The sequence below is a fragment of the Taudactylus pleione genome, unplaced genomic scaffold (genome assembly GCF_031769625.1).
Source record: "Taudactylus pleione unplaced genomic scaffold, aTauple2 ptg000032l, whole genome shotgun sequence".
NCBI lineage: Eukaryota > Metazoa > Chordata > Amphibia > Anura > Myobatrachidae > Taudactylus > Taudactylus pleione.
In genome coordinates, this window is record NW_028284434.1 from 36,412,415 (window position 1) to 36,435,028 (window position 22,614).

Below are 22,614 nucleotides of genomic sequence, written 5' to 3' on the forward strand. Positions count from 1 at the left end.
CTTCCAGCATTCAGACCCATTTCCATGTGTGCCTCCCCAGTCATTGGCCTCCCCGCACATCACTGACCTACCCCACTGGTGTGTTTACACCATCACCAATCAAGCACATGGCCACAGGTTGTAAACAACACAGGAATTAACATCAGAGTCTGACTAACGGGGCCCTAGGCATGATACTGAATTTGGGCCCACTTTCCCTCTCCTAGTGTATGGTAAATAAAACAAACACATAAATACATGTTATTGTAATCATCAGGTGCCTCAGTTCCCGCTGGGTCCCTAGGCTGGAGCCTTGGATGCCTTATGGATGGTCCAGCTCTGATTAACTGCAGCAATTACCGAAGACATCTTCCTTTATAACATGTAATAACTCTGCCGAACCGGACTGACATTACCCCTGTAAGTACAGGTCTTTTTTTCCCTTTATATTATGTGTGTGCTACAATGGGACTGCACTGATAAACCTGCAGCAATATCCCCACCACCTGCTCACTGTAACTTATTCTGCTTAATCCATTTAATTGTTTAAGTCGTTTGCATCAAGGTGTGCAAATGTTAGGGATGCAGTTATGTGGCCGCCGGTCTCAATTCCGACACTGGAATCCTGGCAAGGGATTTAACGTAGGCGTTGAAATACCGACGCCTATGTCAATCCTGACACCGGAATGCTGAGAGGATGCCGGACCGATCGTCCTCAGCCGGGGGTGAGAATACACACATGGGAAAAAAAAAAAAAGAATTGGAATTTAAAAACTCCTTTTTTGACCCCCCCCCCACCAAGATTATTAATAGTTTTATTATTAACTTAAGTCTCCAAATGTTTTGCCTTGCCTGTATAAACAGGACAGCACTATAACAGAGGCAGAAACTCTGAAACCACATATACATGTTTCACCACTGAGGCTTGTATGACGGACACATTACTAGTTAGACGCGTAAACATTTCCAGCGCCTGGGATTTCCCGCAAATGCTGAACTCTGTGGGACTTTTCCAAGGATAATTAAATCAAACGAGGGGAACGGTGACTTCTACATACACTGCTGAGTTACAGCATGTTCCAAATGTCTTAACTATTTAGCACTTTGTTTCAAGGCCTGTAACATATTTATCTCTACAGCAACGTACCAGGCTGTTAAATTCAGCCACAAGTTTTTGTCATTGCTCAAGTCCCCTCTGGAAAACTATAGATGACAGTACAGCTTTTAGTCAGAGTCCAGTGGCTTTAAATAATGTGGGGGTCTTTTTTGTGGCAGTTTCCTTGTGTACAATTTTTATGTCTATAAAAGCAGGAGGTCGGGCCTAGGGGTCAGTTGTCAGCAGCAGCCACATTCCTCTCACCACTGCGCTTTGGGAGACTGTCTCTTCCCCTCTGTGTTAGGGGTTACAATTGAAAACAATCCTCTCCAGAGACCGATTCCTTTCATACCCTTTCAGCTGGATAGGGCTTTCCCACAGAGGAGGGGGTCCATGCGGCCTCTCCTCCCGAAAACCCTGCCCCAATGCAGCACACAAACAGCTCTGTATGGCACATTAATAATGCACTACAATTTTAATTATTAATAGCTATTAATAACCAACATATTCTGCAAGCCTATTATAAACTTATGACCTGAAAAATTATAGAGGAGGCTAATGTAATAAAACTAGTTACATTTCAGATAATTAAAATGAATAAATGAGTAAAAACAAAAAAAACACCTCTGGCGCTCAGATAATAATTCAATAACACATAGTAACCTACAATACAAACATAAATGACAGAATATAATTTTCAGAGATGTAGAGAAATGTTAGATGCTGCCACAAAGAATTCTGTATTCCAACTCACAATCAGTACCACTGTCCAATCTATTAGAATGCAAATAGTTCTATACGGAAAAAAAGAAAAAGTGCTTTGGTACCAATTCAACCCGTCTGAAGCAAGCAGAGCAGGCGCTGGCGCCTGTCCCCATCTCAAGCGAAATCTGTGTTCATCCGTGATTGGAAGGCTGTGGGAGATGGGCCCTGACACAACGCTAGGTTATTTCAGAAAAGAAAAGTAGGAAAAGGAGAATGGAGCATCGCATGGGCCATTAGATCCATTGAGGGCTCCATCAGGCCTGGCAAATGGTGTGCCTCAGATAAGGAGGTTTTGGACTCTCAGAGCCCACTCACAGGTACATTTTTAGCTTTGGATGATGATATCATTTTTATTTTTTTTAAACTCCAGACCTAATGCTCATCCAACAAGACTTGATTAGATAGATACTGTACATGTCTTGAGTACAGGACTCAATGGGGGCAATTCAATTACAAGTTATACTTTAACAATGCCCAGAGTGTTCCATGAAATGGGGTGGGAACACCAATAACGGCGGCACAACGTCACTCAAACTACACTTTATTTTGCGTCGCCCCCCCCATACAGTGGTGTGCAGGAATACACGTGATGTTGGACTACCATATGTACGGGTGATCTGAACACCCGTACTAGATGTGATGCTATATGAGGTAGCATCACATAGAACTGAATCAGTCTGAATGAGAAAGATGGGTATCCTATCCTATTTTACCTGCTTCCAAGTTTTTATATTAGCCTTGCAAGTTGTGCAGAGAACTATTGTGGTCCAAGTCATAAATGATCAAACCATAAAAAAAAAAAAAAAAAAAAAAAACATCCTATTCCTTACAAAGACCTATTTTTTTCAGGAACCAAAAGTATCACCTTCCCCCTCTCATCATCCCAAGGATAAAAATCTCACCTTGACAAGAGCACAATGCCAGAAGGAAAAGCTACTCAGTTTAAGTTAAGTAATAGTGCATTACTGGTGAAGTTATGACACTCCACTTAACAATTTGGGTGGCTCTTTGCTTCAGGTCAGGAGTTATTTTTCTGATGTGTCATACTTTCTACAGTACATAATGTGTTTATACAGATACAGGTCTGGTTATTTTGTGTGACCATCAAACAATTAATTCTGTCGACTAACTGGAGCAAATATCTTTGCTCCAGTTAGACGACGTGTACATCAGTGGCCAACTGGATCCCCTGTTCTCTTAATTCCTACAGGATGAGAGATTGCTAATTCCGGTTTAGAGGTGTGCCTAATTCAATTGAAATAACCACATTGGCTGATGCTATTTGCGCATGAATTTTCAGTTTTACAGAATTCTGCATTTATTAAAGTCTAAAAAAATATATAATTATACAGTGTTCTCTGCATATCTAGAACTATGTAAAAATAAGCATAATAGTGTATACATATGTAATAATAAAGGTCCAATGTTGATATACACATAAAAAGGTATCCTAAAAATAATGTACATTCAAAATAATAAAGCGGGTTACTCACTCGGCGACCGCCCGTGGAAGTAGTTATAATATTGGGACACGTAAGTTAAGATGCTGAGCCGGTCTGGGACACGTAGTATGACCATATCCTCAGCATCGAGTAGAGCCGGAATCCCCAGCTGTTCCTCGGCAACACGGAAAGCCTGCAGTATGGAGAGACAGCAAAGGACTCATGGGACACATTGAATTACAAGAACAATGAGACTGCCGTTACTAGGCCTGTTCTTTACTACACAGACAGCTGGAGAATGGACGTCAATCAGCCTGCTGTGTAAAGACATTAACCAAGTAAGAGCTCAATAAACAGCGCACTATAGCCTTATCAATAAATGAGACGCCATTAATTAGTGGTTAACAAATATGTAAATTATGCTAAACTCTTCTCAATACATATTATTAAACCTAGCTGTCAGATTATAGGTTCTTGCACAGTATAGGTGTGTAATATATATTTATTACACACAGAAATGTATAATCATGTCACACATGCAGGAGTTAGAACTTTGAGGGGCAAAGACATTTAGATTTTATCATTAGGATTCTTCATCTTAATGTGAGAATTAGCAGTCTGATTCAGTTTAGTGCTTGACTTAATTTTTAGTAAAAAAAAAAACTAAGGAGCATCCAGTTGAATCCTAAATATGGATTAGGTGTATCTAGATGATTAACTTTACTTTGGCCAAGCAAGGTTATCATGACATAATGACTCTGTTAGACCTGGAAAATGTATGGAGCAGTTCCAGAAGGGAAGTTTTAGCTACGGTTACACGCCCATACACAGAAACATTTTGGGAGTGCAGCAGTAATAAGATTTGAAAAACAAGAACACACTAAATATTTGGAATACTTGACTCAAAGACACAAAGTGAGGCGATTTCAAGAAACTTAGCTTATAAGTAAATGTTCCTCAATTATGAGATACTTACTAGCTTTAGAATAAAGAGTACAGGGAAAATCCAAGAAAATCTAACATGTAAAGAGGCCTATTTTATATCCTTGGACATTACAGTATGCAGACTGGTGATTCGGACAAGAATAAGGACAACTTACCAAGTGGTTATTCTCATAGACATTCTCCTTACTAAGAGAGTTGAAATTGCTGAAATGAAGTAAAAGGAAATGTCCATTAGGTTTAAAATATACATGGTGAGCTACAAATAAGGTCTCCTATTGCATTAATGTAGAACTATGGAATAAAGGGGTTCTTTTATTTAAAAAAAAAAAATAATAATCCACACTTTTGTTACTTTAAAACAATAATTCCTTAATCCCCAATAAGTAATGATGCAGTGTACCATGCCCGAGAAACCTGTGGTCTTTTGAAGGATCCCAACCCTCCCAATGCCTACAGTACCCTTAATGCTCCTAGGCACACAGTCAGGTTATCAGAGCCAGTCCTGGGCGTAGGCCATATAGTGAATGCCTAGGGTACTATTGCTCCAGGGGGTGGGAGCACCTAACAGTCACAGTGGCGCACCATCAAATCGTTTAAGGGACAACAGCTAAAATCTTCCCTCGGGCATCAAACTGGTGAGGGACGGCTCTACTGGAAATGAGAGCATATGCCTGGAGAGATCAGCTGCATTAACAGTTGGTCGTTTCATGAGCTTTCATTGGAATTGTAGGTGCCGGGAGGAACAAGTTTCTCAACTAGGAAGACTGAAGCAGCATAATAAAACATGGCGGACTTTAGTTAGGCAAAATCCAGAATTCACTGATAACTCATCCAGTGTTTCCACATGTCAGTTTTCCCTTTAGAGAATCCCATAACTTCAAAATGAGAAGATCCCTGATGAAATCAAAGGCTTAACACAACAGCACATACATTTTAGTTCATATACATTTAAATATCATGTGCAAACAGCTGGCCCCTCCACCTTTAGATAAATATATATCATTATAAACATATAGTACAATGGATAATAAAAAAACTAAAGACAAGCTTTTTTGGTTGTAATAAAACTTATGGGGCCCATACATCAGCAATCAGTAGGGGCAATTCTACATTTCGCAGATGATTGTGTAAATAAAAAAAATGTAAAAAAAAAAAAAATCGGCAATGTACTGTACGGGGGGTCACGGATTGCCGATTCCGACCAAAGAGTGGCAGGATTCTGTCCAACAGGCTGGATTTCACTGATCAATCAGGGCCAGTGTATGGTACCGACCAGCCGTTTTGCAGACCATCACTAGTAAAATGATGAGCCTTCCGCGATTGATAGATCCGTTCTGTGGTGAATATGATCTGCGAATCACTGGTACGTATCAGCAACGTATGGGTGCATATTGGTGGATGAGAGAATCGTTAAATCGGGATGTGGGGGGCGACACAGAATCAGTGAATAATTTTTTATTTTATTGCTGATGTATGGGTCCCAGTACTTGTGGACGCAGACATGCCCAGCTTGGATTATTTATCAGAACATGTAGAAACAAAAAATCATCCACAAAGGACATTTGGCAAGAATATATGGGAGAGATGTGCTAAGCTCTGAAAAGTGATAAAACTACCAACCAATCAGCTCCTAACTGTCATGTTACAGGCTGTGTTTGAAAAATTACAGTTACGAACGGATTGGTTGGTAGTTTATCACTGTCCAAATTACCACTTTCCAGAGCTTAGTACATCTCCCCCTATAGCTTCAAGTACTGAACTTAAACTTGCATCTGTAAACAGTCTGCACCACATTATATATATATATATATATATATATATATATATATATATATATACATATACTCACAGATGCAAGATGGTATTATTTATTCATGTGTGAACTTCGGCATATTGTTTTTATAATGCAGGTTTTACAGATTTATATCCTTCCTTTTTTTTTTTTTTTTTTAAATGATGAAACCAATGACGATAGCAGAATTATTAATCATGGGAGCTGCATCAGGTCATATCAGAGCTGTGCAGAGAGCACACTTCTCACTAGCCATGTAATCTTACTGGGGTTGTGAAGCCAGGCTACCAGCTGAGAAGAAAGACACAGCCTGAATTAAATTGCATTGTCCCACCCTTCAGCATCCATCCAGGTGCTTCCTGTAAAAACTGTGTACAGTGATAGTGCCACAATGTAGGAGTGACAGGGCCTCAACACCACAGATAAAGATCTCACAGCTAATGAGACAGGACATGCAACAATGGCTAACATTACCCGATAAAAAGGATATTAGGCACTCATATATTCCTACACAACCCAGCATTAATCTCATGCTTCATTCACATCATCCATATCACATGCTGCATTCAGACAATACCAACATTACACACAACCCAAGCGGCCTTTGGCAGTTTACTTCATTAAAATGGTGGCAAAAAAAAAACGTGGTGTATTTAATTATGTGGTTCACAGACAAATGCTTCAATCTATATCAAGCAGAGATCCATTTATTTCTTAGCAATCTTGTGTAGTGAGATTAATGAAATATAATCTTATTGGCTGCTATGGGTTACAGCATGTGTCCAACTTGCACTGTTTTTTTTAATAAAAGCCTTTGTGTTTGTTTAAGAGCAATACTTAGAACAGGTGAATGTAGGCGTGAGAAAGTCCAGTGCACTTCAAAGGGCATATTTTACACACCTTATTGGGTTTATAATTTACCACGGTCAGCACACTGAATTAGCTATAGGTATTATTGAGCGACACACTTTGTTGGTTAATGTTGGCTCCCACACAAGCAGCATAACATATAGTACATACTGTGGCAGCCATTTTGTGGGCTCAACCAAAACTCAAGTGTCAATGGGAACCAATAAGTCACTTAGCCTACAAAGTGGCAGTCTCCGCAGCGTTTAAAACCTATATGAATACTCGGGTTCTTTTTCTTTCCCTTGTAGCAAACCATACATTTTTGTACTAAAGCGTCCTAGAAAATCATGCCAATGATTGACCACTTTGCACAGAGTGTCCAGCAGCTCAGTTGTACGTTCTGTGTACAGGGCACACTGTGCAAAGACTGGCGATTCCGCAACTGTAATCAGTTTTACAGCGTGGAAAAACAAAAAAGCCACAAAACATTCCAAAAAGGTTTGTTTATTTGAGACCACAGAAGTACGAGGGTTTATAAGAAAAAGAAAAAAAGTCTTACTGGATACAATGTTGTAACATTACTAGTAGTAGTAATGTATCACACAGCTAGAGAAAGTGAAGGAGTGAAGGAAGGGTGAATTAGAGAACTACCAGTCCTGTGTGTGGACACAGGAGTCCTATTGAGGATACAGTGCAATCAACAGCTTTCATAAGCTAGCCCTGCAGTTGCAGCTGTGGATTCCACATACACACTGCTGGGAGCTACTGTATGTGGATGAGTAGTATTATTGTCAACAAATAGGCACAAAATAGGCTTCATCTGGGTTGGCAGTTATAAAATTACAAAGTGTTTGGGTAAGTCTCTACCAGAATGCTTTGCAATTTTCACCTGTTTTCATGTGCAAAAAAATAAAATAAAAATTGCATCCAGTTTTCATCTTATTAGACAAATTCAGAGTTGTACCAAATTCTCTCCATGGGGTCAATCCAATTAGGTGCGAATTGCAAGTAGCGAGTTTGTTTCATGAAACTCGACGTCGCACGAATGTATGGACCCGAGAACTCTCCAATCCAATTAATAATGTCTATTTGCGGTACACGCAGCAGAGGTTTGCAAATTGACTGCCAAATGCGATGTGAGAGAAGTGGGGAGACCAGTCTGGACACCAGAAAAAATTTAAAATTGCATAAGCTGGACCGTATAGAACGCTGTTTGTGGGCATTAGGAAAGTATTAAAAGGTATCAAATGGCTAATTTGTGCTTTTTAAAAAAAAATAAAAAAAAAATTACTAAAAAAAAAAAGTAACTTGTTTACTCTCAAATGAAAAAGTAGAGAAAAAAATAATAGTTCTGGGGTACTTTGAAAAATTGTAAAAAAAAAATTATTTTTCAAATAAAAAAAATACTTTAAATTTGGGGTGCCTAAACTAACGAAAAAGTTGATTTGGGGGTAATTTGAGGCCATTTTTTTTTTTTTTTTTTTTTTTAAATCCCAGAAAAATACATGTAATTATTGGATTAATTAAGATAATGGGAAACTTCCAAATGCCTAATTAGTCATTGGGGGGTTGGGGGTCACACGGTGTCCCGACATTTTACCATTAAAAAAAAAAAAGATTTTTCTTTCCATCTCTCACCCTCAGGGAGGGAGATGTGAATGGAAAAATGTGAATTGACTCTGACTGGTTAAGTGCGAGTTGCTGATTGGATTGCAAAATGAATTTGCTATGCAAATTCAAAGAGAAAACAGCAACTCGTACCTCGCACCTAATTGGATTGACTCCCGTATCTTTATGATTGACCTGACAGTGTTCTGGAGACAGTAAAAGATTTTGAAAATGTTATAGCCTTCTCCTGATTGTTGCTCTTCAAGGATTTGCTTTGAAATGTTATTTGATATTCATGATTAAGCTCTTGCATATAAATGAATTAAGCCAACTGTGGGTTGTCATACAGACAGTTGTATCAATTTGAAATCAGCAGAAACAGTTTAACTTTACACAGGCATACGCCAATCAATTACATATATTACTCCTGAATACAAGACATTGCATCAGGACTTATTATGGCATAAATTAACAAAGTAGTGAAGACATTTTTTTATTAACAAACTATTGGCTGTATGTTTGTTTGTTTTAATTTGCAATTAAAGATTGAATTGATCTAAACTGTTTAGTGCTGATTGTGGAATCAAAATTAATCTGGAAAGTTTTACTCCAATGTAGGAACAAATTTCAAGATGGAGTTTAATGCTTTTTATGGCCACTTATGGAAATAATACATCAGTATATTTACACACAGCTAACTTTTCCTTTTTGACTGCAAAGGAATAATTTCACATCACGTTTTTTTTAACCAGTCCCTGCCACATCATTGCTGGTAGACACAACACAACCAGCATAGGAACCACAAATGCCTACCTGGCAGGTATGTACTGACAATTCAAGAGCACCTACCAATCAGCACGCAAGACCATTTAGATCTGTAGGGGAAGAACAGGCCCACATACTAAATCACACAAACAATCTGTTTCTATGCCGGACATAGAGGAGAGTCAGGTGTATATGGCAAGAAGAGGAAAGAATTTGGTGGTATATGGTACCAGAATGAGTCAAGTAGGGTTAGGATATGGGCAAAATAAGGTGCGAATAGTAACGATGGGCAAATTATATTTTGTGTGTGATGAATAAGGATGGGAGATACAACTGGAAAGAAGATACAAATTCAGTATTATGGAATTGAGCGCCAGGTTTGAACTATTTAGGAGTGTATTAGCGGAGGATGAATTGAAGTGAAGATATGGGAAGAATATACCTATGCTGTGAAAAATCAGGGCAAGTGTATAACATAGATGGCTTCTAGATATGGTGCTTTAATGTGTATTAGTTCAAAATAAGTGGCAGGATGCATAATAGGTACTTAGGGAAACTGGGTGGAAGGAAGGCCGTGTGGTGGTTCCAAGTAGAAGAACTGTGACAGATGTGATCAAGAGGCAATATACGCTTAGAACACAGATATAGGATGTAATTAGTATCAAGATATGGGCATGTAGTCGGCATCGCGGCAGTCGGGATGCCGGCAGTCAGAATACTGGCCCCGGAATCCCAACAGCAGCCTGAATCCTGGCTCCAGAATCCTGACCGCTGACATCACAACGTTAAGTATTAGGGTTAGGCACTAAGGGGAGGGTTAGGCTGCGGGGGAGGGGTTTTTGGGTTAGGCTGCGGGAAAGGTGGGTTAGGGGTTAGGATACTTTTGACAAATGTGTTAGTATTAGGGATGTTAGGGACCCATCTTATGAGGTTCACCCTGACGAGGTGGATGGGCAAACATTTTTGGCCAAACTTGTACTAAGAACCTCACTTATACTCCATGTTACTTGTAGTGTTTATCAGGATTATTTTGACTATCATTGTTCTTAGTACTCAGAGTGTGCGCCTGTGTTCTTTGTCCCCTGCATTGTACTACAAGTCTCAGCATGGTAGCACCTCTTATTATGTTTAAAATTAGGGTGTGCAGTCCAAGCCCCCTCCCGCTTTCTACTATATTTCTGTATATATTGTACACGTGAAGGCTGAGACTCCCTCTGCTTGGTATTTGCACCCCACCCATCTGCCCTTACTTGCTTTTAATCATCTGCACAGGTTCTTGCATTGCTGTCTACATATTAGAATGGGCACTATTACAAGTAAGTCCTGGATAAATTGAGGTGTTAGTATTAGGGATGTTAGGGACCCGTCTTATGGGGTTCACCTTGATGTGGTGGATGACAAACAATTTTGGCCAAACTTGTACTAAGCACCTCACTTTGGGGTATATTTACTAAAGTGAGAGTTTGTAGAAATGGAGTTGTTGCCTATAGCAACAAATCTGATTCTAGCTATTATTTTCTAGTAGTTGCTAGTTAAATGCTAAGTAGAGTCTAATTGGTTGTTATGGGCAACATCTCCACTTCTAAAAACTCTAACTTTAGTAAATATATCCCTTATTGTCCATTTTAATTGTAGAGTTTATCAGGATTATTTTGACCATCATTGTTCTTAGTTCTTAGTGCTCAGAGTGTTCACCTATATTCTTTGTCCCCTGCGGGGTTAGGATAATTACCTAATTCTGTTGGGATTCTGACTGTCGGAATGCCGTTTATGCTATTCTGACCGCCGCTATCCCGTACCCAACCCAAGACATGAATGTAGAAATATCTACTGTAGGGTTGAAATATATTAATATAAAGAAATCTCAAGAACAAATGAATAAAGGTGAAAAATATATAAACGTCAATCTGTGTAGACAAACGCATTTCACCCTGAGGCACTTCCTCAGAGAACTCGTACACTAAAAAGGTCCATAAAGCAGGGTTGCCTACCTTTAATATTCTCTTCCCGGGAGAAGCCCGGGTAAGAGAAGCAGCAGGGGGCGGGGCTTGACGATTTGCGTCATTAAGCCCCGCCCCCTCGTGGTAAAATTGCCGCGATTGGGCACAATTTACATAGGGGGCAGGGCCAAATGCTGTGATTCATGCAGAATCACAGCTTAAGCCCCGCCCCCTTCACGGAGACCCGCGATTGCAGCGGGTATTCTCCTAATTCTGCCCACTTCACTAGGAAGTGGGCAGAATGCGGGAGAAATGCCTACCCTTCCGGGGGTGCGGGGGGTTACCCGAAAAATCGGGAGCCTCCTGCGAAAACCGGGAGGGTAGGCATGTATGCCATAAAGTGAAATTCCACAAAAGTATAATTTTTGGGGAATAAAGGACTTAAATGGTCCCAACAACCTTTCTAAGACCTGGACCCTCCAAGTTTTAATTCTCAGAAAATGATCAATGCTGCCTATTTAGATAGATTCCTTCTATAGCGACCGCACCCTTTCAAACTGATGGATGCGAGCAATGTCTACAACTCATAAATGATGGGAGTCTGCCACCACTGGCTGTTTGGTGGTTGGTTATAACAAATATTGCGATACCTCCCCTTTCATTTATATAGCACACTAATAAAAATGTAAAAAAAAAAAAAAACCTGTTCAAAAATAATAATAATAATAATAATAATAATAATATAGGAAATTAAATAAAAACATTCAGAAATTGCCAGAACAAGGTGCACTTAGTGAGTGAACGTCACAGGCTGCTTCTGTGTCTCTCCTTCACTCGGCTCTGTAGGGAGCTAGAAATAAATCATGTCCTCTCAGTGGTCACAATACAGTATACAGAACATGAAGCTTTTGGAACATCTGATAAACAGATTCTTTTGTCTGAGCGCACAGCTGTGTGATATCAGCTAGAAGTGAAGAACAAGTCAGCTTCAGAGTATTTTCTCTGGCATAACAGGAAAAAATACTGAGTGGGAGGAAAGGCCTTCTGACTTGTGGACCCCCACCACCCAGAATAGACTGCATTAGAGATGTTTTATCCTACTTCTTCTAGTTTCCTGCCCCAGCAGACCTTGCACACGCCCTCTGTCTGTGGGGGAGATGTATAAAACAATGGAGAGAGATAAAAGTACCAACCAATCAGCTTCTAACTGTTATTTTACAGGTTGTGTTTTGAAAATGACAGACAGTGATTGGTTGGTATTGGTACTTTATCTCTCTCCACTTTATCTCTAAAGCCACCCAAACACGTTACAATAGGCAGCTTGCGCTGCGACTTGCGATCTGACAGCAGACATATCTAGCGGTCCCCACACACTGAGCGATCCGCTTCCCGATATGCCGCCACCCCCTCCCCCCGCATAGTGCTGCATGGGATCGTACATCGCATCCCCAGATCAACTGAACATACAGTAAGATCTGGAGGTGCGACGTACGATCGCACTGTCCGATATCATGCCCACACACTGTACCATATAGCAGTGATATCGTACCAATCCGTCGGATCGGCTGCTTTATCGCACAATGTATGGGCACCTTTAGATTTGATACATCTCCCCCATAGCCTGTTCTGGGTAATTTTTTTTTCTGGAGGTGATGTAGAGCTTTGTGATCCATCGTTCAATTGTAATTAAGTACTTCCTTCTAATTACTTCACTGTGGTTTCCTTGAGTATATTGCTGATATTGTACATGAGAATAGGATCATGGTGCATCAGGGTACAGTTGACTTATGTTTTGGGTCCAAGTAATTTTACAGGATACAAGGAAGCAAATAATTATTCCTTGGTGACTGAACATGAACATTATAATTATAAAATAGTTTTATTACTATTAAAAAAAAAATATTGCAAACTTATTACACAGAGACTACCATAACTCGGGGACCATAGGCAAGCATAGGTTTGCGTGTTTAGGTTTCAACATTGTGCATTTCACAAGATAGCTTACTCACAGCTAAGGAGTTTCTTGGTAGATCTGAAGATTATTTTTAAACACCTTGATATTGCTTAAAGACGACATATAAATAAAATACATTAGGGGCTGTAAGGAACACTTTGGAGCCCAAATTTTTCGACGAAATAAGTTCCCTAAATAAAAAAAATAAAATGACACTAATGGCGTGCAAATGCAAAGTTACAAAAATCACATAATGCATGCAGGTCTGCTCTAGTAGTGTATGTGCCAGGCATAGATACATTTGTGTTATGCTAGCGAATGATGCATTTGCAAAGTTTTAAAAAGAATATCTTGAATAGAGCAGGTATCTTTTCTCAAGTATGAAACAGAAAATCCTGCTAAAATTTACATTTCACCTATCAGACTCCACAGTGAATTCATCCAAAATCACCTTGGTGTAGCCTACTTGTATTTATTCTGAGCCACACAAATCTTGTAAAGTTTCTGTTATTCCACACCTTCTGGTAAGTAAATAAAGCCACTATTTGACATTACAATGCTGTGAATGAAGGAGCAAAATCATATACTTAAAGTAACTTGACTGAATAATAAATTACTAAATGAATGAATTAATGAATTTCATGCCTGCAGTCATCATGAAAACAGGTGCAGACTCATATACAGTGGCAGGGTAGCATGTCACAGCATGCATTTTTGGATTTAGAGTGCAGTCTTGGATTTATGACCTACATCAGAGTGCAGTGGCAGGGCAACTCATGTCACAGCAGCTCAACAGAGTGCAGTCTCTGATTTTTGATCTACATCAGATCCCAGAAGGACACTAAAGCTGGGTCCACACTAAGTGATGTGTGTACCCAGCGATGCGACTGCCGCCCTCCATCCTCCCCATGCTGACGGGCTGAAACATCAGGCGAGTACACACTAGACGATCCAGTGCCTGACCGATATGTCGGCCCCTGCTGCATGGGGTCGTCAGCTGCACCGTCAGGTTCACTTACATTGTAGGGCCGACCTGACGACGTGGCTGCCGACCCCAGAGGAGCGTGCACCGGATGAGATAGAGCATCCACACAAGACGATTTTAGACGAAATGTCATACCGATGTGTCGGCATCGGGCATATTGTTCCAAAAATAGTCTAGTGTGTACACACATTTAGGGGGAGATTTATCAAAGCTTGGTTTTCAAACAAAGCCTGTATAACGGCAGTTAGAAGCTGATTGGTTGGTTCTTTATGTCTCTCCAAGCTTTGATAAATCTCCCCCTAAATGTGGGAGAAGCCTCAGCTGCCTGTATTACAGTGGTGTGATCATGCTCTATAAAACATTAATTTAACCCAACTGTAGCAGAAACTCAGGTTAACAGATCTATTTATATTACCTCCAAGTTTCATATCTAAAATGATCATTTTTATCCTTAGTATTTTACTACCCCAGCTATTTTAATACTTCAATGTGTATGAGAGCAAGCAAAGAGCCACACACCACACATACTGTATACCTCATACAGAGAACCCTGGTTTTAGTTTCTACTCAAAGCTGTAGTCTGTCTCTACACAAGATATTCAAACTAATTCCTGCTGCAACTGCAAACTTGTATCGTGGCAGAAGAAATGGGTGACCCGTCAGCACATTGCAGCCAAAGGCAACTAACAAAACACTTACAAAGCAAACACTTTATAAAGTTTGTGCAGACCAAGATATACAGACTATATAAGGCGGACAAAGGATCAGCATTTTATGCCTGAATAAGATAAGGAAATACAAAGAACATCAGAAGAATCATTTCTCAGGGGCATCTAACTGCTGCCCACTTGGCAGACACAAAAAGGTGTCTAATTAGTTATCCACTAAGGAAATCACTATTCCAATACACATGCATAGTAAGAGAGATTTATGGCCAATAACCCTATTCTGTGAAGCATATAGAGTACATAACTAAGAGACAGTTTTATAAAGTGTCCCATCGTAATTAATAGGATACAGTCACAGCGACACAATGAACTGAAGTGCACATAGGAATACTTGGGTTAATTTAGATTTGGCAGCAGGTTAAATTAAGAGTGCAAAGAAGACAATGGCTATACAGTACTGTACATAAAAGGCTTTTATAAAGCCTGCTTCTTCATTGACGGATGAGACTATTTTTAGGCTGATCTGAAGCCAATACCTATAAACTATGTAGTTAACAGTGATTGGACACCCCCGCGCAAGCGATATGCATACCACTGCTCACGAGTTTCCAAATGGCCACTAATGCGGCAGTTTCGACAAGAACACTTTGTAGGGAGACCCATGCACTTGCAGTTCTACGGAAACAACAAATGTTTTTATCAGGACGCCCATTCCACCTGTCATGTTTCCAGGGCGACGCTGGACTGGTATACAGAACATTCAGTAACCTGGATGGACTGGCCAGATCAGAGTCCAGATCTTAACCCCATTGAGAACCTCTGGGACGAATTGGAGCGTTCTAGGCCGACTCGACCTTCTTCAGTATCACAGTTGGTCACTTAAGGTGGGATGGCAAAACCTACCGCCTGCTGTTGTCCAGGAACTTGTGGACAGTTTGCCAAGAAGGGTGTCTGCAGTAATCACTGCACATGGTGGACCTACAAAGTACTGACTTCAATAAAATCTTGTTGATCTACAGTATTTGCCGTCAGTGTCCAAATCACTTTCATCTACATATTGTATATTCAGAGGCATACACCGTGGCAATGACGCATGTAAGCTACCAATGTTTTCAGTCTGTGCATGCCTCTCGATGGTTACAGCTCTAATGGTGTATAAACACGGCCAGATCAGACAACGATAACGATATCGTTGTCTGATCGTCTTGCATATGCTGGATGATCGATATCGATCATCCAGCACACCACCAACCCCCAAACGCCTAAACGACCCGTAGTCAACGATTGCGGGTCCCTATAGTAACCTGGTCGATACCGACCAGGTTGGACTGCATGCACAGACGATGGTCATTATCATTATCGACCATCCGTGCCCGCGCAACATCCGTCGTTTGGGGATTGAAAGGGGCCCAAAAAAAAAAGGACTCTATTAACGATATAGTTTATATCGTCCTACAAATCTGACCGTGTGTATGCACCATAAGACACAGATCGAAATTGCACGCAGAGAGATTGATTCTCAGTGCGCGTTCCCGGGAGGTAAAGGCTGTGGCTAACCAGAAGTGGGGGTGTCGCTGACAGACTGCGGGAATATGCAGTTGCACCGATGGCTCTGTTCAGATGGTGAAATAGCACCTGCTATAGGGCTGGCGCAATTTTCAAAGTTGTAACTGATGGAGCGTCTAAGTATGCGCCGCAACGGAATAACTGCGCAGCCAGTGGGCGTTTCAGCAGGCTGCAGAATTACCATAGAGACCCAGCCACATCTCTGTTCACCTCTGAATCAAGACCGAAGTGCTGAAAACCCAGTGAGGTTTGATTCGGCTGAACACGCACCAAAATGGTGTCTTGTGTTTTGAGGTAGAAAACCTGCCAAAATGGGGGATGGGCAGGGGACAGGACTAAAGGGATGAGGCATTCTACTTCATGAGATAACATTTATTGAGTCATTAAACCATTAAAGTTTCACCAGAGAACATAAAAGGCTGACCTGGTCGTGGTGTTGCATGAACAGACTTCGGAATGAGCATAGACTGAGAACACGTCAGAAAATTAAGTTACATTGATGTCCTCACATGTGCAAATACATAACATATGGTGTCCTTAGTGACCGGCTATAAGGCACAGGCTGTGCATGTATCGCACCTGAGGTGCACCAATAATTCACGCTACTTCTGAAGAGACATTTGTAGCCGTTCATGCTTCATTTCGGTCACATTTAACCTGTAAGAGTGAAACCTTATATTCCTGGAGACATGCCACTTGGAGTTTATCAGTGATCTTGATCCTGAGCCTTAAAAGAGAAATCCATTCAGACCAAAGTGTAACACCATCAGTCTGTGTAAACCAAACAAACAGAAAATTGCAAAACTAACAAGAAATGAATATACCACATAAGGTCGTCATCTGGGCTTTTGAGATGACAGCTGACAATGACTACGTAACTTATTGCACATTCACAAAACTTTTCAGATTGTAAACAAACGAACATAAAATTTCTCCTTGTACAACAGAACTGATGAACGCATCCAGGGACTGGCTGTATCAATCTGACCAGGGTTTCAGAGCGGAACGGTCATCACCACACAAAACCATATTTTTATCTTTAAATGAGGTTTTGTCTAGATGACGGAGTTTTAAAACCAGAAATTAGGTTTTGTAATTCCCTTTCTTTTCCTCAGCCATGTCATGTCATATTCGTAATTACACGGCTTATCCTGCTGACTATGCAAGGTCACCAGCATTGGGGATGAGATGAAAGAGAAGGACAGGACAGACAAAAACGGGGGACTGGCTCAGTGATTGTGAGACAGAAACACACGAGTACAAATGGACGTATTCTGAGATTTCAGCACCAATATCTCCACTTACACAAATATCTCACAGGCGCAAATCTTCTCCCTTAAAAAGAAAGTACTATTCTGTCACAACATGTAAAACAAATAATAATAATAATAATAATAATAACAACAGTAAATATCAACTCTGAGTATTTTATTTATAAACTAAATAACAGATTGCAATAGACCCAAATGGTATAGTTTTCCAATAGGGGGCAATGACTATCTTGTTTAGTTGGTTGGTTGGATACACTCTCTAGTTTAGAATATTTTATACCTGAATATGGGCTGATGTCAGCAGTTTTGAAATCTGTAACACATATTGTTGTAGCTTTTCGCTTATGATCCCCCCTTCCTCTGTAGACAAATGTAATTACGTCCGTGTACCATTACTAAAGCTGCATACACGCACAACGATTTTGTTACCGACGATTTTATGAACGATTTTCTGTCAGATTTTTTAAAGTGTAATGAACGATTTTTTGAAATACAGATGATATTTGTAATTTCCCTTCATGAAAATCGTTCAGTTGGTCAGTCAGAATGAACTACAAACGGGAACGAGCATGAACAATAATCGTTCATAGTTATAACTCAGAAACTGAACGATTTTTTCAACGATTGAACGATAACGACGTTGTTATAGTTAAATCGTTCAAAAAATCCTTACGTGTGTATGCACCTTTACACTATGCTATGGGGTATATCCAGACCCTCGAACATGACTCGTTCCATTAGGTACAAAACACTGCTCCTGGACTTCCCCACCTAATGAATGATTGCAGTCACCTTTGTTGAACTAGTTAATTGATGAGACAGGTGTTTCAACACAGGTGACTGCAATTATAAATTAGGTGGGAAGTCCAAGAGCGGAACATTTTGTACCTGTTGGAATGGGTTATGTTGGAGGATAGGGACTGCATCTAACCAGTGAAACAGCCTAGTGAAGGACAACTATTAAACATTAGTCTTTATGAAGTCTAATCAAGGTAAACAACACCATACATTTGGAAATTTCCTTTAATATAAGTTACCTCGTACATGTGTTTTAAATGTGTAACGTTCTGTGATGCAAAGTTAAAACTAATATGAATTGTTTTGCTATCAACAATTGCTCTAGTAGAGGAGAAAATCAAAGTGGCAGAGTCACTATAACCGAAAAAGTTGTATGTTTCAAGATTCGACTGAACAGTCAAGGTGGACAGTTGACAAAAATCTATGTCTGCATAATACATAAGAAAAAATATAACACACCCATAAACAACGTAATCAATGCAAATCTCTGGCATTCTTACATTCTTGTTCCAGGTTATAAATCTATGCATGGAAATGTCAGACCTGACCTGCAGACAGCTTACTTCAGTGCAGCGTGATTCCATAAGCAGCATTACAAATGGCTTGCTTACATTTATAGAATCTACTGAACACAACTGTGGCTAATGAAGGATATTATTGAGAAGTTTATTCAATCCAGAAGGTCCAGAAGGACTTGAAATAAGTTCAGATACACACGTGTGACATTGGGGCATGCGTGATTAGAAACAGATTTCCAGATCAAAATCGGAGCAGATAGTGAAAAACTACAAGATCCCTATGATCAGCTGGTTAGGCCTGATCTCGGAATGACCGTGTGAGTGAATTAATGAATATTTCAAACCAATACCAGGATCTAGATTTGCAAATAAAACTATTAAAGAGGAAAGGGGACATCTGGGTACATCAATTTACATGTAACCTTTTGAGGATTGATATAGACCCCTATTTGCAGAGTTGTACAGTATACAAAACCTGAAGACCTTCATCATACATCCAGCACTTACCACATCATCCGTAAGTTTACCCACCAGTCTACATTAATGCAGTGCTACAGATTTCACCTTATCTGCCAACACGTTAGTCAGGTAACTTTTATATTCCAGCTGCTATTACGCAGTGTAGGATATGTGAAGATTCGCCATAAAATTCTTAAGGTGCATACACACGGAACGATATATCGTTACGATATGAACGATAACGTTCAACGATATATCGTTCCATTTGTATGCAATAAACGACCAAGGATGCACACTCCAGGTGAACGATAACGATATCATCCATCGGGCATGCATGCAGGCCAATCTGGACAATATCGTTAATTTTCTATACGGGAAAACGATCGTTGGTCGTTCATCGTTGGTGTGTGGATGAACTATATAGTTCATCCAGCACACCAGGAATTTCAAGGGAGATCGTTCAGCCCCGTGTGTACCCAGCATTAGTCGAATTAAATAAACATTGGATTGTCATCAGGGTTGGATTTTAAGTGATTATCATGGCAGCTCCCAGTAAGTAAATCTGAGATTGCAGAAGAGGCTTAAAAAATCTGGTCCCTCTATCGCTCCTCTATTCACTTCAGCAGGGGTATTCAACATGCATGCCCCCAGCTGTTGTGCAACAACACATCCCAGCATGTCCTGCCACAGTTTTAGCATGCCCTAATAGTAAAACCGTGGCAGGACATGCTGGGATGTGCAGTTCCACAACAGCTGGGGACTTTTGCACTACATATTACAGACATGGCAGAAAGGCTAGATACAGGTATGTCCTCCTACACTTAGCCTCAATACGCTATGCGGCATGAGACGCCTGGCGTCTTTTTGGCACCAAAAATGCATCTTAGTCGCAATTGGATTCAACAAACCACTTCAGGAGACGGCACCGATTAATTTGCTAGCGACACCTGTATATCTGTGTGTGACTGATTCTGAATCTGTAGAACACAGAGCATGGGGCTGGTGAAGATACTAATAATGCCAGCTGCGACGTCCAGTGAATAACTAATGGGGGTCTGGGTTCCTGCTTGCACACGCACGATCCTCCGCTCTAGTTAAAAGGATACCGACATTAGTATAAGGTAGTAAATACAGCTTCTGCCGCTGTCCATACCTACAGTCACTTTGTGTGCGGCTCAGAACCAGCCCGTGACAGCGCATTTCATATGCAATTCCGAGTATCGAGTGTATAATAGAACAAATAAGGAGAAGACATCAATGTAAATCATCATTGCTTTATCAGTTAACCCTATACTTTCCCACTCTCCAGTTAATAAATAAAAATATTCTTCAACCACAATACAACAGAGAAATATATAACAATGCTTTAAACTTTCTTATTATCAAATAGGATGACCTGATGTAATTCAATTCAGGCGTACAATTCTCTATTCATATTTATTTATTTTATTTAAATGCTTCATTTGTAATAAAATCACATTTCTACACGGAATATAAAAATAGAGAATGAAAACACAGCCCTACACTTTTCAATCTCCGCCTGTCCAGTTACCACATTTTAGTAGAACACGGAGAACATATTTGGGGAGGACATAAATGGGTGCATTGTGGTCCTCACACCAGTTACTGGAAAACATTTAGGGGCGTGGATGCATTCACAGTACTCTGTTACACTTCATATTTTTCCAATATTACTAACACACCCACAGTGGTTCTATTTTCATCCCGCGGTCCAGCAGTCATCCAGATCTTAATGAATGCTACGTTTATTTGGGCTTTGTAGCCAACACCTTCACTTTGGGGAGAAAAAAAAATGACATCTTCCAATAAGATGATCAAACAGGTTCTGAGAATTTCACTGAGCTACATCATTTTGTGCAAATAAACTATTTTTTTATAGGCTTTATATAAACAAAGTGTTTACATACAAAAACATGTGGTGAATTAAAGCATAAACATGTTTTTTTGTTTTCTTGATACAATTAGTATCCTATTAAATTGTTTGTAAATTCAAACACAGTAAGGTAAAAGTATATACAGGTATTATCAGCATTGGTGCTATTATTATTATTACCGGTATCCTTTATTTATATGGCTCCACAAGTGTTCCGCAGCACCTTACAAAGTACATAGGCAAATAAGTGAACAAGCAACTTACCAGTACAATGTTTATATACTGTACATTGCTGCATTAGTGATCATAACACTCAAATCAACAACAGGGCGTAAGCAACCAGGTGTTAGGTGCCTGAGTAAAGAGTAGACAGTATATGCAGTAGCACAAGACAGTGGAGGGCCCTGCTCGTGAGAGCTTACATTCTAAAGGGGCAGAGCAGACAAACAGGTGTTACACAGATGGGGTTAGACAAGAGCAAGGAGCAGTAGGTTAGGATGAGAGCTGGAAGGCCATGATGAAGTAGTGGGTCTTGAGAGCCGGTTTGAAGATTTGTAGAGAGGTGGAGAGTCTGATAGGCAGAGGGAGAGAGTTCCAGAGGTAGGGAGCAGCACGGGCAAAATCTTGGAGGCGGTAGTGGGAGGAAGTAATCAGTTGGCAGGAGAGACGGCGTACATTTAGCGATGAAGGCGGATGTGAGAGTAAAGGGAGATGAGGTCAGAGATGTAAAAGGGATAGAACTGGGTGAGAGCTTTGTAAGGGAATATAAGAACCTTGAATTGGGCTCTGAAGGGAAGGGGAACGTTTGGAGAGGAAGATGAGCCGAGAAGCAGGACTGAGGATAGATTGGAGTGGAGAGAGGTGGACATCAGGCAGACCAGATAGGAGGAGTTTACAGTAGTCCAACCTGGAGATGACCAGTGAGTGGATAAGGGTTTTAGTAGCATCCTGGGTGAGAAAGGAGAGAGAGTAAAGCGGGGCTCAGCCACTTGCCCAATTCACGCATGTCTCCATAGAGAGCAATTAGTCCTGTTACTTCCAGTCTGAGGTGTGGTGAGCAGCACATGACCGCAGCTGAAAGTTACCAAAAAACGGAATAAGGAGGATCATGTATGCAGAGATGCTTGCTGAGCATCCCGGCTTTAGAGCTGATGAACAGGCAGAGGCATTTACAGGGCGGGGTGTGGGAGAGAACTGAAAGCACTTACGGAAACGAGGGTGTGTCGCCCCCATTTGCCGGGAGTGGCAAGGCCAGGATATGCGATCACGGGCACAGTTTCCTGGCCTCGCAAGCCGGCCAGTCTACATAAGCTGAGGCTT

General features: G+C 40.5%; 1 protein-coding gene across 3 annotated transcripts in view; it reads right to left on the reverse strand.

Moving 5' to 3' along the window:
* The window catches only part of MICALL2 (MICAL like 2), a 78,427-nt gene that overhangs the window by 48,612 nt on the left and 7,201 nt on the right, over positions 1 to 22,614 (reverse strand). For all 3 annotated transcript variants that reach the window (XM_088452022.1, XM_088452020.1, XM_088452021.1), the window contains exons 3-4: positions 4,383 to 4,431; positions 3,334 to 3,475 (exon numbers count right to left, since the gene is read on the reverse strand). In XM_088452022.1, coding sequence (XP_088308148.1) covers positions 3,334 to 3,475; positions 4,383 to 4,431 — 191 coding nt within the window. The remainder of the gene's footprint in view (positions 1 to 3,333; positions 3,476 to 4,382; positions 4,432 to 22,614) is intronic.